The sequence below is a fragment of the Muscardinus avellanarius genome (assembly GCF_963383645.1).
Source record: "Muscardinus avellanarius genome assembly, chromosome: 7".
Lineage (NCBI taxonomy): Eukaryota > Metazoa > Chordata > Mammalia > Rodentia > Gliridae > Muscardinus > Muscardinus avellanarius.
In genome coordinates, this window is record NC_137793.1 from 27,082,709 (window position 1) to 27,102,033 (window position 19,325).

Below are 19,325 nucleotides of genomic sequence, written 5' to 3' on the forward strand. Positions count from 1 at the left end.
AGATCCACACTATAGCACCTGCTTTCTCAGCCTTGACTTTGTTACTTATAAATAATCATCATGAAGACCTAGTGTGAAGGCGAGGTAAATAATGTGTGAAGAAACATTATTGAGTGGGACATGGAGGCACAAACCTGTAATCCTAGTACTTGGGAAACTGAGACAGGAGGGGCATAGGTTTGAGGTCAGCATCAGCAACTTTGCGAGAATCTATTTCAAAACAAAATATAAAATAGGGCTGGGGGATGTTCATAGCAGCACAATTCGTAATAGCCAAAATATGGAACCAACCTAGGTCTCCATCAACAGATGAATGGATTGCAAAATTATGGGAAATACACACAATGGAATTGTACTCAGCTATAAAAAAAAGAACAAAATCATGTCACTTGTGAGAGATGGAAAGACCTAGAGAACATTATGTTAAGTGAGATCAGCCAAGCACAGAAAGAGAAGGGACTTCTGTTTTCTCTAATATGCCCAAACTAGGGAGTATTAAGGATACCAGAGGGACTCCAGACAGTGGAGGAGAAACCTCACCAAAGCTAGAAAGGAAGGAAAGGAGAGGAAGAAGACTGAGGCTGATTAATGAAGGAGCTACATCTGAATTTGTGTAAAAATATAAATATAGCATTGTTAACCTGGACACTCATTTTTGGAAGGGGGAGGGGAAGGGGAAGGGTACGAAGCCTAGTTTGAATGTATGCCATTTTTAATATGATCCACATAAGAAAGAGGAAATCAGATGCTTTCCCTAATATGTGAAAGTTAAGGAGAAATGAGCAACAGGAGGAACTCTAGATGAAGAAGGAGATCCTATAGAGGAGCAAATAAGGCGACCTAACTGAGGGATGGGGGTGAGGGAAGCTCTCTAAAGCACATGGTGTACTTAAACAAACATATCAAAGTCAGTCACTAAGCCAAGCATGGGGAGGAGGGACGGGGAGGAAATGGGGTGGGGATTGGGTAAGGGCTAATTGGGTGATATGTGCATGTATGTCTGCATGAGTCTTGTATCCCATTAAGATGTATGACTACAATGCACCAATTAAAAAAATTAAATAAAATAGGGCTGGGAAGTTTAGCTCAGAAGTAGAACCACACACAAGAAAAGAAGAAAGGAAGAAAGGAAGAAAGGAAGGAAGAAAAAGAAAGAAAGAAAGAAAGAAAGAAAGAAAGAAAGAAAGAAAGAAAGAAAGAAAAAATGTTGAACATTTCTTCCAACTCATCTTTTTTCCAACTCATCTTCTAAAGCTCATACTAGCATATTTTAAGGCCAATTCATATATATGATATGTATAAGAATATATATGTAATTTATATTATTTATTCACACCTATAATTAAGATGTGATGTCAAAAGTCACTCAACAAAAAGCAGCTGTTATACATTTAGTTGTCAGAATAACTCACTCACTAATGCCTGTTTGCCAGGATTTAAAGAAAAACTTTTGTTTGATTCAATTTTTTATTTAACATTATTGGATCTTAAGAACTGCATGTATCCCAAGTGTTTTATCAACATTTAAGCCTCTGTGAGCAGAGTCAAATCTCAGAAGATTTTATTCATTGTTTACTAAGTCGATTTGCAAATTGCGGAATATCTGGGGAACAGGATTCTCGGAAGGGCCAGGTCCCCATGAAACCCAAGGTTATTGAAAGGAGAAGTCAGCTTCACCAGTGTCAAACACCAGCAGAAGATGGCAAATCCCAGATCTCACAACAAACACTCAGTAGTGACTTGGGCTAGAGGGGGCCAGCCTGGATTCTGGAGCAGGGACCCTTTAGGTCTCTGCTTGCTGGCAAAAGGGATGAGTAGGAGAAGCTCACACAGTTACCTGCCATTGTTTCCTTGAGGAAACCGACATGGTATGTACTTTAGTGTCAGTCAAATGGCACACGAAATTTCCTCCTTTTGGTTATATTTGTGGATTTTGATTTCTAAAAACACACTGGCTTCAACAAACCATTCTTGCTCATCAAGGCAATTTTAGGCTTTGCAGTTGTGCTTTTTACATGGAAACAGTAGATGATCTTACCTAAAGTGGCCAGGATATAAGACCATAATGACAGAAAAGTAACTCAAAAAGAGTTCTTAAGATGTCAAGCCGGGCATGGTGGTGCATGCTTGTAATCCCAGGACTTTGAGAGGCTGAGACAGGAGGATCACAGGTTCTCAGCCAGCCTCAGCTACTTAATGAAGCCTTCTACAACCAAGTGAGACCCTGTTTCAAAATAAAGAATAAAAAAATGGGCTGGCGGTGTGGCTCAGAGGTAGAATACCTCAGGTTCCATCTCCAGTACTGCAAGAAAAAAAAAGATGTCAAAGGCTGTTTAATTTGCTCTATGTCAAAAGTGTGTATAGCAATGCTATTAAGTTTACTCTAATATGATTTTTTTTTAGGTATTGGGGATGGAATCCAGGGGCATTTTACCTCCAAGCTATACCCCCTGTCCTATTTTTTATTCTTTATTTTGAAATAGGGTCTCACTGAGTTGCAAAGGGCCTCACTAAGAAATAGCTGAGGCTGTCCTCAAACTGCAATCCTCCTGTCTCAGCCTCCCAAATGCTAGGATTACAAGTGTGTGCCACCTGCCCGACATTTAATACAATTTAAAAGACAGCTACAAAATTAGGTATGTGGTTTACTCTGGTTTCACTAGTGCTGAAGCAGAGTGCATTTTAAAAGGTGGATTTTATATTTTTCTTTCAACTCAACATAATTAAAATAATTTTAGAGCTTGGAAATAATTGGTATTTAAATAATAGGCGTTTTAAGAAGGGGAAAGCACCTCACTAATAAACGTACTAAAATGGTCATAAAGTTTCATTTTTTAGCCTGGCATAGCTGCGCATGCTTGTAATCCCAGTACTTGGGAGGCTGAAACAGGAGGATCGCAAGTTCATGGCCAGCCTCAGCACCTTAGTGAGGCCACCCACAACTTATTAAGATGCTTTTGCAGAATAAAATATGGCTGGGGATGTAAGTTGGAGGCAGAATGCCCCTGGGTTCCATCCCCAGTGCCACACAAAAAAAGTTCCTTTTCTTTGTGCTTTTGAATGTATGTTGTGGAATGACTTTAGGATACAGCTAAGCACCTATGTTACTTTCTTTTTCTTTTGGTACTGGGGATTGAACCTAGGGGCATTCTACCTCTAAGTTATCCACTCTTTTTTTTTTTTCCCAGGTCTGGGAATGGAACCCAGGGGCATTCTACCTCTGAGCTACACCCCAGCCTTACTTTTTATTCTTTATTTTTGAAACATGGTCTCACTGAGTTGAAAAGGGCCTTGCTAAGTAGCTGAGATTGTCCACGAACCCCACTCCTCCAGTCTCAACCTCCCAAATGCTAGGATTACAAGTGTACACCACCACGCCCAGCTCACCCATTTTTGAAACAAGATCTTGCTAAACTGCTGAGCATCTCACTAAATTGCCAAGGCTGGCTTCAGACCTGAGAATCCTCCTGTTTTAACCTCTCAAGAAAGTCAGGTGTGGTGGCGCATACTTGTAATCTCAGTATTTGAGAGGCTGAGACAGGAGGATCACAGTTCATAGCCAGCCTCAGGTACTTAGTGAGGCCCTCTGCAACTGTTTCAAAATAAAGAATAAAAATTAGGGCTGGGGTGTAGCTCAGAGGTAAGATGCCCCTGGGTTCCATCCTCAGTACCGCAAAAAATTAAAAATTAAAAATTAAAAAATTAACAATAAACTCCCCAAAAATGAAATTACAGGACTGTGCTTACCACACCAGGCTTTGACTTTATTTCATTGTAAAACAATATTGCTTTGCTTTCACTCACAAGCAGAAACATGTTTGTGTGTGTGTGTTGTGTATGTGTGAAACTGGGGGTTGAACCCAGGAGCATTCTACCTACTAGCTACACTCCCAGCCCTTTTTATTTTTTGTTTGGGAACAGGGTCTCACTAGGTTGCTAAGCGCTTGATTATGTTGCTGAGGCTGTCTTTGAACCTGTGATCCTCCGGTCTCAGCCTCCCAGGTATTATTAGGATTGCAGGAGGATGTCACCATGCCCAGCTTTAATTTTTTAATCTATTAATAGACTTTATGTTAAATAGTAATATGAGTGCAATTTAAGGAGTACATGAGAGTTATAAAAGTGATCAATGTAAGCAGTATTTAAAATGGACAGTGAACAGATCAACTGATTTACATGGTAATGCATGTACTTATAAAAGTTGAGTAAGCATGGCAAGCAAGGGCCATTTTCCAAGACAGCCCTGTTAACTTACTAAAAGAGTCTGTAAGCCTATCTGCATCTCAAGAGTCTCCCCTGTGTCTGTGTATCTTTCAGAAACAAGTCTATGCAGGGCGTGGTGGCGCACGCTTGTAATCCCAGCGCTTGGGAGGCTGAGACAGGAGGATCGTGTAGGTTTGAAGCCAGCCTCAGCTACTTAGTGAGGCTCTCAGCAGCTTAGTGCGACCCTGTTTCCAAATAAAATATAAAATAGGTCTGGGAGTATAGCCCAAAGGTAGAAAGCCCCTGAGGTTCATTCCCAGTACCAAAAAAAAAAAAAAAGAACAAGTCTATGTGGATTGAAGAACAATATTCTAACATCCCTTCATAGTTATTCATTAGATAGTTTTAGGCCAGCTGAGGTCACCTTTTACCTTGAATCCAGGCTGTAGCTTTCAGAATGGAGGAATGGGGAGGGTGTGATGTTAGAGGAACAGAAGGATGTGGAAAATCAGCCCCATAGACATGTCCAAGGCCAGCATCCAGGGAACTGAACCTAAAAGTGGTCAGTATTTCTGGATGTCAGAAAGCTGGGAGCAGACTGGACCAAGAGGAAAGTGTAAAGAAAGGTGGGAGAGGCCCAGAGCAGAGAACGAGAGAGTCCGTACACGGTGAGTGCCTTAGCTGCTCTTTTACTTTTCTTAAACTTGACTTTAGAGATCAAATACTGTAGCTGGGCATGATGTCACTTACTAAAAACCCAGTGCTTGAGAGACTGAGACAGGATAGTCACAGGCCTGCGGCCAGTCTCAGCAACTTAGTGAGACCCTCAGTGGCGGGACCACAGTGAGCACACAGTGGCTCTGCTGAGAGACAGCAACACTCTCTCCTGGAAGCAAGCAGTGCGGGTGGTGACGGTGATCAGCCACAATCTGGAAATATTTGTAGGTGAAGCCAGCTGGCTTGGCAGAAAGATCTAATATTGGGTCTGCAGGGGGTTTGGTAAAATAGATCTGTTGCTGAATGTACAGAGATACGGGGGCATGTTAGAAGTTTTAAAAGAGAACATATAGCCGGGCGTGGTGGCGCACGCTTGTCATCCCCGCACTTGGGAGGCTGAGACAGGAGGATCGCACAGGTTCAAAGCCAGCCTCAGCTACTCAGTGAGGCTCTCAGCAACTTAGTGAGACCCTGTTTCCAAATAAAATATAAAATAGGTCTGGAAGTGTATCCCAGAAGGAGAGAGAGAGAGAGAGAGAGAGAGAGAGAGAGAGAGAGAGAGAGAGAGAGAGAGAGAGAGAGAGAGAAAACATATATACATATATGAGTCAATTGCTGAGGAGATAAGGAAAGGAAACATCTGAAAGTATGGGATAAATGCTTTGCCCACCTAAATGTGGTCATATTAAAAGCATAAATGTAGACCTAAACCCTTAAAAATATCTCCCAATCTCAAACATCAATAGTTATACTTTTATGCCTAGCATGCTGTGCTTTTCAGAAGTATCTTCTGCAAGGCGTGGTGGCATATGCCTGTAATCACAGTACTTAGAAGGATGAGATAGGAGGATAGCAGATTTGAGGCCAGCCTCAGCAGTATTTTAAACACAAAAATTAAAAAGGGCTGGGGGTGTAACTTGGAGGTAGAATGCTCCTGGGTTTCAATTCCCAGTAACACACACACACACACACACACACACACACACACACACACACACACACAGTGTTTTCTGTCTCCCACAGATGAGAGAACTGCGAAATGTGTCCACTGTCACTGAGTTTCAGCTGCTGGGGTTCCAGACCCTCCTTGAGTGGCAGTCCCTCCTCTTTGCGGTTTTCCTGTGCATCTACCTGCTCACCATCGCAGGGAACACGGTCATCGTGGCGGTGGTGAGCCAGGACCCGCGGCTGCACTCGCCCATGTACACGTTCCTCAAGCACCTGTCCTTCCTGGAGATGTGGTACACCTCAACCATCGTGCCCCTCCTGCTGGCCAACCTCCTGTCCTGGGGCCGAGCCATCTCCTTCTCAGCCTGCATGGCCCAGCTCTACTTCTTCGTGTTCCTGGGTGCTACTGAGTGCTTCCTCCCGGCCATGATGGCCTATGACCGGTACCTGGCCATCTGCAGCCCCCTCCACTACTCCTTCCTCATGAGTCCCGACACCTGCTCCAAGCTGGTGGCACTGTCCTGGCTGACTGGGGTAGCCACTGGCTTCCTGCCTTCCCTGCTGATTTCCAGACTGGACTTCTGTGGGCCCAACCGGGTGAACCATTTCTTCTGCGACCTTCCCCCACTCATGCAGCTCTCCTGCTCCAGTGTGCGCACGGCCGAGGTGGCCATCTTCATCCTGTCCATCCTGGTGCTCTGCTTCTGCTTCTCTCTGACGCTTGTGTCCTACGTGTTCATCGTGTCCTCCATACTGAGGATCCCTTCCGCCTCTGGCCGGGCGAAGACCTTTTCCACCTGTGGCTCCCACCTGGCTGTGGTCACTATCTACTACGGCACCATGATCTCCATGTATGTGCGCCCCAACGCCCACCTGTCCCCCGAAGTCAACAAGATCATCTCTGTCTTCTACACCGTGGTCACCCCATTGCTAAACCCAGTTATCTATAGCCTGAGGAACAAGGACTTCAAAGAGGCCGCGAGGAAAGTCCTGAGAAGGAAGTGTGGCATCTATGGAGCAAGAGCCAATGGCGGTTTCTTTATTAGATAGGGAAAGTCTGTTTGGAACACACAGTGGATTGAGCGCGGGGATCAGCGAACAGTAGGCTCAGAGCCATCACCGAATGCCATGGTTGGTACTGTACTGGCATCTACAAACCATGATGGCACAATTTCTTCTTAGTCCCTTGCCAACAACTAGTAGAAGATAAATTGTTCAATTGGGGAGGGTACTTTTTTTATTTACACACTATCTTTTGGTGGGAACCTGTATGGTACATGATAATTACACACATACTACTTTTAGATTGTACAATAGGATTTCTTTTTCATTTATATACCCTTAGAAAGTTCTGCATCTTTAGGAACTGTCAGGAAAACTGGCTTTGGAGACATAAGATTAGGTAGATGATGTTGATGCTTATTAAAAAGCCATAGGAAGGAAGCATAAAAAAAGGAAAACAAGATATTTGAAATGTGTGACCTGCATTAAGAACTAGTGATAAGAAAGAACAATTTTTGTGTGTGTGTGTGGTACTGGGGATGGAACCCAGGGTCATTCTATCTCCGAGCTACACCGTCAGCCCTATTTTTATTCTTTATTTGAAACAGGGTCTCACTGAGTTGCAAAGGGCCTCAATAAGTAGCTGAGGCTGTCTGTGAATTGTGATTCTCCTGTCTCAGCCTCCTGAATGCTGGGATTACAAACATGCACCCTGCTGAACAAGGATTTTTTTTTAAGTGCCAAATATTTATCTTCAAGAACTCTGACTTTTAATTCTTTTGTTTAATAAAATGCTAGAAAGGAAAAAAAAAAGGAAGGAAGGAAGGAAGGAAGGAAGGAAGGAAGGAAGGAAGGAAGGAAAGGTGGGTGGGTGGGTGGGTGGGAAGGAATAAAGAAAGGGAGAGAGGAAAGTGGGTCCTAAACACTTTATGCTATTGCAAGCCTGGGAGTCAGTGGAAGTGCTCCACATGCTTAAATTCACTTACATAGCTGGGTGTGGTGGCGCACGCTTGTAATCCCCGCGCTTGGGAGGCGGAGACAGGAGGATTGCGCAGGTTCGAAGCCAGCCGCGCTGGCGTAAGAGACCCTGTTTCAAAAATATAAAATAGGTCTGGGAGTGTAGCCCAGAGGTAGAAGGGCTTCCAGGAACCCCAGTACCACCAAAAAAAATTCACTTACATAATTTATTTTATTAAGCCCCAAATTAGGAGATATATGCTAATCCTGTCCATTGTTCCATTCAGTAATTCCATGGATATTCTTAACCTCCTGATATGTGCCAGGCCTTGTGCTTCAATCTAAGTGGCCCAAAGACACAAGGAAAGGGCCAAGGAAGACTTTTCCTTAAGGAAACCTCCAAAGAGAAACACATAATGAATCACACAAAAAAACTGGTTTGTTTCTTTTTTATTTTTGTTTATTTTTGTGGTACCTGAGGATTGAACCCAGGGGCATTCTACCTCCGAGATATACTCCCACCCTATTTTTTTTTTTTTTTTTTTGGTGGTGGTATTGGGGTTCCTGGAAACCCTTCTACCTCTGGGCTACACTCCCAGACCTATTTTTATACTTTTTTAAATTGGAAACAAGGTCTCTTAAGCCAGCACGGCTGGCTTCGAACCTGCACGATCCTCCTGCCTCCGCTTCTCAACCACGGGGATTACAAGCGTGCGCCACCACGCCCAGCTCTCCCACCCTATTTTTTATTCTTTATTTTGAAACAGGATCTCACTAAGGTTCAGAGGGCCTCACTAAGAAGCTGAGGCTGACTGTGAACCTGAGATCCTCCTGTCTCAGCCTCCCAAGTACTGGGATTACAGCCACGCCTGGCTGTATCTGATAATCACTATGAAGCAAAGCACAAGACAGTAGGTTTGTGAACACAGAGCAACAAGGTTTGAATCTATAGGAGGAGTTAGAAAAGATATGATTACATGGTGTTTTAACCTGCACTGTGAAGATGAGAACAGGAATGGAAAGAGGGCTCCAGCCAGAAATGGAGGTAAGAAGGGCAGGATGACTGAGGGCTTGGGAGTTAGAAGGAAGAGTCTGCAGAAAGGCAGGCACCAGGTTCTGTAGATTATTAAAAGCTCTATAGAGCTTTGGGATTTTACACTGGAGAAATGCTTGATTATCAAAGGTTACAGTGTAGAGAATTACATGATAAATTAGGCAAATACAGATCTTGTTGCTTTTTAGAGAAAAGAGAGAGCAAGAATTGTTGGAGTCTTAGCAGTAGCTCAGGTGGTTGAAGTCAAGGGAGAGTGTAAACTCAAACACAAGAGAGTGAAGAACAGCTCTCAAAAGAATTTGCAAGAGTAAAACTTAATGAAAGGAAGAACTCTTCTAGCAATGGATGGGAGGACCCACAGTGGTGTGAGGGTGTTGGTGAGGCCCTGTGTGGGCTCTTCTAGGAACTAGAGTGTTCTGAGCAGGGAAGGTGAGGGTTAAGAGATTGCCATGAAACATCTCCACCCAGAGATTACTATCATTAGGAAGGAGGACACCAGGATGGTGGTGATGGAGGCGAGGGTGGCTCGTTGGGGAAAGGAAGCCACTGCTTTTGCAAGCAGTTTTCCTGAGAAATGTAACTTTGAGAGGGTGAGAGAAAAACATCACAGGTGTAGTTGTGTTTTTGTAATTCATACAGCCAAGTATGGTGGTGCTCTCCTGGAACTCCAGTATTTGGGAGACTGAGAGAAGAGGATCACAGGCTCAAGGACACTCAGCAACTTAATGAGACTCTCTCATCACCTTAGTGAGACCCCGTTTCAAACAATAAAAATAAAATAGGGCTGGGAGTGTAGCTCAGAGGTAGAATGCCCCTGAGTTCAATCTCTGGTATCACACAAACACACAAAAAGTAAAGTATAAGATTTTAGCATGTGAGTAGATTTAAACACCTGTGAGACAAGACCATTAGTGCACACAAAAAAATTTGAGTAATCAATATCAAAGTAATAACTGATAGCCTGATATGGAATAGGAAGATATCTAGGAGAAATGTGGGAATACCTATACTCAATAAGGGAGATGTTTTTACTTGGTGTGAGAGGCAGAAATGAGAGGATCTTTGCAATCTAATGATATTTAAAGAAATGGAGATAGGACTTGTACAGTTCTCGCCTGAGAACTTACAGGGCTTATGGGTCTGAAACAAGGCCAGTAGTTCTTATTTACCTCAAAATGTGTGAGTAAGAGAGTGGTAAAGGGATTCCATACTCATTTTGCAAAGTGAGACTTATGCTGACTGAAGTCAGGGATGTTGGGGTGGGAGTAGCCTGCCATTGGTTGACTGTGATACCCCTTGCCCATTTGTGCAGATAAGATCTAAGGTCACTGGACTGCTTGGCTAACATCGGGTTTCATCTTGGGCTGAGGCTTAGTTCTGGGGGTACAGTTGGAGATGACTATGGGGTGATAAGTTGAAGTCTCAGGCTATCAAAAAGAGAAATAGGAAGTAAGTGAAGCCCACACTAAAGGTCCAGAGTAAGAAATAAACAAATGCAGTTGGTTGTAGTGGCTTTTTTTTTTTTTTTTTAGCTACAAGGATTAATAGGAAATGATACTCAGAGATTTTCTGTCTTAAATTGGTAACTTGAAATCCTGCTTGGTTCTGGGTGATAACAAAACCAGGGGTGAGTGAGGGTGCAGGGGCACCACTCAGTGTGGAGTGTGTGCTTAGCAGGTGCATGGCCCTGATCTGAGTCTTTAGCACTGAAAAAGAAAAACAAAGAGAGACTGAAATCTCCAGGTCAGGAGAGGAAAGATGGGTAGGTCACAGGGTTGAGGGAAGGAATCTGAGAAAGAAAGCAATTCTTGATTCTAGTGTGATTTGTAAATGAGAAGGAGGGGCCAGTAGTTAAGTGACTAGTCAAAATGCAGGGGGAGAGGACTGTACTTAGTGGGAGCCTTAAAAAATATCTTACAAGTAAGTGTGTGAAGAAAGGGGGCGATATCCTAGATAAACAAAGAGAGAGCATGGAATGTACGGAGGGCCCAAACTGACCTTGGTATGAGAGAGGAGTAAGCCTTAGGCACTTCACCCAAAAAGCTGGCACTCAGTTCCCATAGGGTCAGATTCAGGAAGAACAGCTCACTGAGCAGAAGGTCAGAGCTCCACAGGCAAGACTGTCCCCTGACTCTGCTGTCACCATCTCCAGTGCCTCCCGGGGCCAGGCTGTCACTGTCCTCCAGCTGTGACGTGGACCATCCTGAGACTGAAGTCCTGTGGCTCTGGACTCAGAATCGAGCCACCTTAGCCTCCACCAGGTGGTGAGGGTGCCGATGTTCACCAACACAGCCACAGCTGTGGACAGCAACATGATGTAAGATCCCATTTACTGGGGACCAGACCGGGTAATAAGCACGAGACCGCTCTAGAACGTAGTATTGGTAGAATGCCCCTGGGTTTAATCCCCAGTCCCACCAAAAAATAAATAAATAAATTAATTAATTAATTAATTAACATTTGCATAAAGTAAAATTCACTCTTTTTAGTTGTACAAATTTACTCATGTTTACAAATTTATTCACTCATGTTGTCACCACCACAACCAGTGTACGGAATATTTCTAGCAAATCAAAAATTTCCAATCACAAAAATAAGTGACTGGCTTATTTTTTATTTTGAAGCTGGGTCTCTCTAAGTTGCTGAGGGTCCCACTAAGTTTTTGAGGCTGGTCTTAGAACCTGCGATCTTCCTGTCTTGGGCTCCCAAGTACTGGGATTATAGGCATATGCCACCACACCCTGATATCATACCATTTTAAAGGATCGTTTTGCTGGTATGGACATTCTACCTCTGAGCTACATCCCTAGCCCTATTTTATATGTTATTTTGAAACAAGGTCTCACTAAGTTGTAGGTGTCCCTGCTAAGTTGTTGAAACTGGCCTTAAACCTGGGATCCTTCTATTTCAACTCCCATGTATTGAATTACAAGTGTGCACCACCACATACAGCTTCAAAAAAATATTAAACAGAACCAAATTTAGGCCAAAGTGAAAGGCCTTTATTCAGAGTCTGCTAAGGAATCGAAATACCAGAAGACACAAGGTCTCAACTGTTTTCTAAGGAAGGGGAGAAGGACAAAAACCTGGCTTGGAGTGGAGGTGCACACTAGGAATCGCTAAGTAGCTGAGGCTGGCCACAAATTTGTGATTCTCCTGTTACAGTCTCCCAAATACTGGGATAATAGGCATGCAGGGCCAGGCTCATCTTAATCAGCTACTTTTCTGTTGCTCTGCTTCCCTGACACTTACTTCTCAAAACAAAAACAAAAAGCCAGCAAAAAATAAAATAAAATAAAATGAGCCATACGTGGTGATGCATGCCTGAATCCCAGTACTTGGGAGGCTGAAACAGGAGGATCACAGATTCCAGACAATTTAGTGAAACTTTCAGGAACCTAGCAAAACTGTTTCAAAATAAAAAAACAAAAAGAGCTGGAAGTGTAGCTCAAAAGTAGAATGCCCCTGGGTTCAATCCCAGATATAAATAAATAAATTTTTAATTTTTAATTAAAATTAAATGTTTAATTTTTTTTTTTTTTTTTTTTTTTGGTGGTACTGGGGTTCCTGGAAGCCCTTCTACCTCTGGGTTATGCTCCCAGACCTATTTTATATTTTTGAAAACAGAGTCTCTTAAGCCAAGGGGCTGGCTTCGAACCAGCACGATCCTCCTGTCTCTGCCTCCCAAGCGTGGGGATTACACGCGTGTACCACTGCGCCCGGCTTTAATTTTTAATAAGAAATAAAAGTCAAAAACTTCAACTGGTTGGGTTGTTTTTCACAAATTAAAGTTGAGGTAAATGGCCAGTTTGTGAGTTCCAAAGCCTCCTGGTTTTCACTGTCCAGCAGTTGCAGATGCAGTAAGACCAAGTGAGGTTCCCGATGTCGTGTCCCTGTGCTTTGGCAGCAAATATCCGTGGAAGAAGTGCATGCGCCCAAGGCCCTCTGAAGCACTCTGGCTCTACCTGGGTCTTGGACCAAAGTGCCGCCACTGTGTTATTTCAGTTCACACAAAATATACATCAATATACTTGGCTTGAGAAACCTCCACATTCTCACTGATCTTGCAGTTGAGATTTTAGTTTAAAGAACAATAGCTCTTATTTCTCTAAGATAAGACTACTATTCTGAATTTTGTGATGACCTTTCTTTTGCTTAACTTTATTAATTAATTTCCCTGCCTCTTTGTCCTTGGTATATGTTATATAAAGTGGTCTGCTTCACAATTTTCATATTTTTCTCTTACCCCTTTTAATTACAGTTCTATATACATATAATTATTCATGTATAGAAGTGAAAATAATTTTTTTTCACTGCTATAAGCGACTTCATTTTTTTTTTTTTTTCAGTACTGGAGATGGAACCCAGGGGTATTCTACCTCCGAGCTATATTACCAGCCCTACTTTTTATTATTTTATTTTTGAAACAGGGTCTCACTAAGTTGGAGAGGGCCTCACTAAGTAGCTGAGGCTGGCTGCAAACCCGGATCCTCCTGTATCAGCCTCCCAAGTATTGGGATTACAAGTGTGTGCCACCACGCCCAGCTGCAACTTCATTTTAAGAATTAAAAAAAAGAAATTGAGCCAGGCATGGTGGCACACACTTGTAATCCTAGTACTTGTGAAACTGGGACAGGAGGTTCACAGGTTCGAGGACAGACTCAATAACTTAGTGAGGCCCTGTTTCAAAATTTTAAAAAATAAATAAAATGGGGCTGAGGGTATATCTCAGAGGTAGAATGTCTCTGGGTTCAATTCTCAGTACCACAAATATATATCCTTTTTATAACTATAAAAATTTCCATCCTAATTAGTTTGTTTCCTCCTGTTCATAAAATTAGATCAATCTTTTTTGTATATTTTGATATACATTTGCATAGTGAACTAATTACTACAGCCAAGCCAATTAGCATAAAAATCTCACATAGTAACTTGTTTTTTCTTTTTCTCTTAGAAAATTGCCAGAATACAATATAATATTAACTGTAGTTGACATACTGTACTTTATTTTTAAATGTACATATAAATATATAAAATCTGTTTAAAATTTTTTGGGAAGCTAGGCATGGTAGTGCACACTTGTAATCCCAGTACTTGGGAGGCTGAGACAGGAGAATCATAGGTTCTCGGCCAGTCTCAGCTACTTAGTAAGGTCCTCGGCAGCTTAATGAGACCCTGTTTCAAAAGAAAAAATAAAAATAGGGCTCAGAGGTAGAATGACCCTGGGTTTGAAACCCAGTACCAAAAAAAAAAAAAAAAAAAAAAAACGTTGGGAAACAACCATATTTTGACTAAACTTTTTATTTAATCCTGTAAATATTTTATTAATTCACTTTTATTAGTAAATTAGTCTAATTTTATTATTAATTAACTCACTTTTAGTTAGATCAAATTTTATTCACACATCAAAACTAAAAGTTGGACTGGCTGTTGGTAATGTATAAACATAGAAAATTTAAACAGTTCTATAAACAATGGTCTTACTGGAACTGTAAGGCAATATACCCATGTCCAAGAAAGAACAGTTATAGGAAGATGTGGCGTGCAGCCAGCTTCTCTAAAGATTATTTATGAGAAACTTTCATTAGAAGTAATAATTGCATAGTTTTCCCAGAAACCTTAATGAGATCATTGTAGGAAAAGAAGTTTCTTAAATTTTGGCTCAACTATCACACATATGAATATGTCCAAATGAAGACAATTTTTAGAGGTTGAAACACAGGCTAGATCTTTACACACCAGCTGTTTGACTAGTTGAGATGAGCTGACTGAGCAAATAAATTAAGGGTCCACTAAATCTTTTCTTTCTAATTTACAAAAAAGATCGCCTATAGTATGTGTGTAATATTATTCAGTCTTTAAAAAGAAGTGATTTCTGTTATTTTTAAGCAACATGTCTAAAAATTATGTGGAGAGCATCAAGCCGAGAATAAGCCAGGAACAGAAAGGCAGTATGGCATGACTTCACTTACATGCGCTCTTTTAAAAAGTTAAAATGTGTAGCAATAAAGAGCAGTCAGCATGGTGGCACACACCTGTAACCCCAGTACTTGAGACTGACACAGGAAGATCACAGGTTCAAGACCAGCCTCAGCAATTTGGTGAGACTCTCAGCAACTGAACTTTGTATATCTTTCTGTTTCAAAATAAAATAAAGGATTGGACGCATAGCCTCAGAGATAGAATGTTCCTGGGTTCAAGCCCTAGTAGAAGGAAGAAAGAAGAAAAGAAGGTTAAGAGAGAGGAAGAGTGGGTGGTGGTTGCCAGACTTGGAAATGGGGAGATGTTGCTTAAATCACTGAGTATCAGTTACACATGACCAATAATTTCATTTCTACAGTGAAGTGTGGTAATTATGGTTAATAATAATGTATTTTATACATAAACATTTCCAAGAGAGAATTTTAAGGTTGAATAATCATTTTGTAATAAGTTCATCTATCTAACATCATGTAGTGTAGAGCAAATTTATATAACTTTGTCAAGTATCACTTATTCAAGATGAAAAAGGATAAATTATAAAATCTATTGATTTAAAAGATGGAAAAGAAGCCGAATATGGTGGCGCACGCTTGTAATCCCAGTACTTGGGAGGCTAAAACAGGAGAACTGAAGGTTCGTGGCCCACCTGAACTACTTAGTGATGTCCTCTGCAACTTAGTAAGACCCTGTTTCAAAATAAAGAATAAAAAATAGGGCTGGGGTGTAGCTCGGAGGTAGAATGCTCCTGTGTTTGATCCCCAGTTCTGCAAAAAAAAAAAAAGACTGAAAATATACATCTGTGTGACTATTTGGGACTGAGATTACTTCTAATTTGTAATGCAGCCCTGAAAGAAACCAAATATTTTTACATACGATGAAGTTTTATTTGATTGGATCCCACAAAGAACTGATTATCGAGCCCATATCTCTTCTGTTCACATGTGTACACACAAGTACACACACACAAACCACACATCTGCCCATTAGGGGGCCTTTAATTTTAGTATGTGTGTGTGTGTGTGGTGTGTGTGTGTGTGTGTGTAGTAGTAGTAGTAGTAGTAGTAGTAGTAGTAGTAGGGACTAAGCCCAAAGGCAACCTACTTCTGAGCTATATCCTCAGCCCTTATTTTTATTTTTTGTTTTAAAACAAAACATGTATCAGTTGGCTGCTGAAAGTCTTGTTAAATTGCTAAGGCTGTTCTCAAACCTGCAATCCTCCTGTTTTAGCTTCCCAAATACTAGAATTATGGGTGTGCACCACTACACTGGCTTAATGTTTTCAAATACATTAAATAAACAAACTTATTTAGTTATTCATTTCATCCCAACCAGGGAAACTGACTGTTTAAAGACCTAGTATCATGTTTAAACCTCTAAAAAGTTGTCTTCATTTTTGTATGTGAAAATGTTGAACTAAAAGAAACTTCTTTTCTTACTGTGCTATCATTATGATTTTGGGGAATACTATGCTATTATGACTTGAACAGAAAGTTTCACATAATTAATCCTCAGAGACATTGATTTCACTCTTCTGTGTCATCCTCCCATAATTGTGCTTTCCTGTCTATTTCTATTGTTGTCTGTATTTTTTCAGTAACAGATTTCTTCACAACCCTTAAGTTTTTATACACACATTTTATCAATAGCTATCCCAAATTTTATTTTTGATGTGGGTGTGGTATTTGGCTTAACCAAAAGTGAGAATAAATTAATTAGGTATTTACAAGTTAAGTGAAAATTTTAGTCGCCTTGTTTATTTTTCAAAGATTTTGAACAGAGATCTTAAGATAAAAAAGTAAACACACACATGTTAAAATTAAATTAGAGGTACACTAAATTGTTCTTCTCTAGTTTATAAATGGGGAATACGTGTGGTTTGTCTGTGTGTATTTTTGTGTACACACCACACAATATACTTGATATATTTTGTGTTTATGTGAGACCAGAAATGTAACAAACAAGGTGAATCACTGGGAAACAGATGAATTTATGTTCTCAGGGATTTTTCATTTAGAAGTATTTGGAAATTTAAGTTAATGAAATTAAAATGAAGCAGAAGGGGGCCTATAATTATGAGCTCCTTGAAAAACTGATCTTTCTATCATGACCAGTATTGATTTATTTTATGCCAAGGTGATTTGTTCATAATTAACTTATCTGGTGCTATTTAAATATCATTTCACTTAACACATTTAGATTGATTTAATACCTACCCAATTTCACATGACATTTTTGCATTGTTTTTTTTTTTTTTTGGCTGTGTCATGAGAGAAAACTTTATTAAAATTGTAGGTGATTAATTTGCAAAGAATTAAGAATAGTCTTGGGCCGGGCGTGGTGGCGCACGCTTGTAATCCCCACGCTTGGGAGGCTGAGACAGGAGGATCACACAGGTTTGAAGCCAGCCTCAGCTACTTAGTGAGGCTCTCAGCAACTTAGTGAGACCCTGTTTCCAAATAAAATATAAAATAGTTCTGGGAGTATAGCCCGGAGGTAGAAAGCCCCAGGTTCCACCCCCAGTACCACGAAAAGAAAAAAAAAAAAAAAAGAATAGTCTTGGGCTAAGGATACAGCTCAGCAGTAGAGCACTTGTATGCAAAAGGTCCTGGTACTAGTTTAATCCCAAGTACAAAGAAGAAAAAAAAGAAAGAGAGAAGAAAGAAAGAGAAAGAAAGAAAGAAAGAAAGAAAGAAAGAAAGAAAGAGAGAAAGAAAGGAGAGAGAAAGAGAGAGAGGAAGAAAGAAAGGAAGGAAGGGAGGAAGGGAGGAAGGAAGGGAGTGAGGGAGAGAAAGAAAGAAAGAAAGAAAGAAAGAAAGAAAGAGAGAAAGAAAGAAAGAAAGAAAGAAAGAAAGAAAGAAAGAATTTACATCTAATTTAAATTGAATAAAATGGCCCCCAATCTTTACAAACTCTGGCTTAAGTTAGGGTTTTATTCAGGCATTCTGATTCTACACAGCATGTTTTTCTTCCATTGAGAATATTGTCTTTCCGGCTGGAGCAATGAGGACAAGAGCGAGATGCCAGGTCAGTGTATATGAGATGGCAATGCTTTGGCTTTCCACAGTGACAATGCAGCTTTCAACAAAAGCCATTTTTACGCAGCCAAGTGTAAAATAAAAACATGTGATGTGAGACAGGAGAAACCATTAACACGCATGTTTGCACAGTGCACAGTGGAGGCATAGATACATAAATTAGGCACCTGCTGTCTCACTCCATGTTAATATTTGCTTCTCTTTTTTTCTATTATAGCATTGCATATAAAAATACAATAAAATTTGTGACAGAAACAAATCCAAGTTCTTGGGTTTGTTAGCATTAAGTGTCCTCAAAGGAAATTAGAGTCCATCTGCATATGGGTGCTGGTCCTTATCCACAGGCACAAATGCTCTGACTTCCTTGGGCCTTATCTTTAACTACCACATGTACAGAACCTCTCAATTGTTTTGAGTATACTATATGGTCTTGGAAAGAAGACTATCCACTTCAAAGTGAACATCAACTTTCTTTTTTTTATCAACTTTCAATAAAGACTAATAAAGACAGTCTGAAAACTTGTCTATTTAGTGGAATTGCACCACACTTTTTTAATGCACATGTAAATTTCAGTATGAAATTATTCTAAGTAGCAGATGGAAAGTGATAGCATCTAAAACATCTAGTGTTCCAACTTAGTGTTTCTGTGTCTTAGATGATTGTATGTATTCACATGTACAAGATTTTATGTATACACTTCCTGATTTTTCAAGTAGGAAATTTATGCACACAGAAGTTGATTGACAAATGACATATAGAACAACTAATTGTTTGAACCTAGAATTAAATATGCAGTCTATCCTCAAATTTAGCAATCTTAATAACTAACTAAGTAGTATATGATCCTTTTTATTTGAGATTCTGGGGATAGAACCCAGCAAGCCACACCCCCAGACCAATTTTATTTTTTATTTTGAAACAGGATATCACTAAGTTGCTGGAAGCCTTGATAAGTTGCTGAGGCTGGCTTTAAACTTTCAATCCTCCTGTTTTGGCCTTCCAAGTACTAAAGTTGCATTCATGTGCCACCACACCTGGTTAGCATATGGTCCTTTGGAATACCATATTTGTTCATATATTGTAGCCAATATATTTATTTAAAAAAAATTTTTTTTTACTTTTATGGTACTGGGGATTGAAGCCAGAAGCCTACTGTCTCTGAGGTATATGCCTAACTATTCATTTATTTATTTATTTATTTTGAACAAGCTCTTACTAAGTTACATACACACTGGATTCAAACTTGCGACCCTCCTGTCTCAGCTTCCCAAGTATAGGGATTTGAGACACGTGCCTCCATGCCCAGCTACGACTATGTTAAAGGTAAACACAACATGTATTTAACTTCTAAGGGTTCTATGGTTCTCGCGTTCCCCTGCACCTCCCTATAAGTCTTTCCACAGCTCCCTTCACCTCCGTGTGCCTC

The 19,325-nt window shown here is 40.6% G+C and overlaps 2 protein-coding genes across 2 annotated transcripts in view; both read left to right on the plus strand.

The window, feature by feature from the left end:
- The window catches only part of LOC308265016 (olfactory receptor 2G6-like), a gene marked incomplete at both ends in the record, with an annotated part of 658,093 nt that overhangs the window by 603,754 nt on the left and 35,014 nt on the right, over window positions 1-19,325 (plus strand). The window lies entirely within an intron of this gene.
- On the plus strand, window positions 5,944-6,918 carry OR11L1 (olfactory receptor family 11 subfamily L member 1; the record flags this gene model as incomplete). Its single annotated transcript, XM_080699335.1, has 1 exon — window positions 5,944-6,918. One exon carries the CDS (start codon window positions 5,944-5,946, stop codon window positions 6,916-6,918), a length of 975 nt encoding a protein of 324 aa, XP_080555461.1.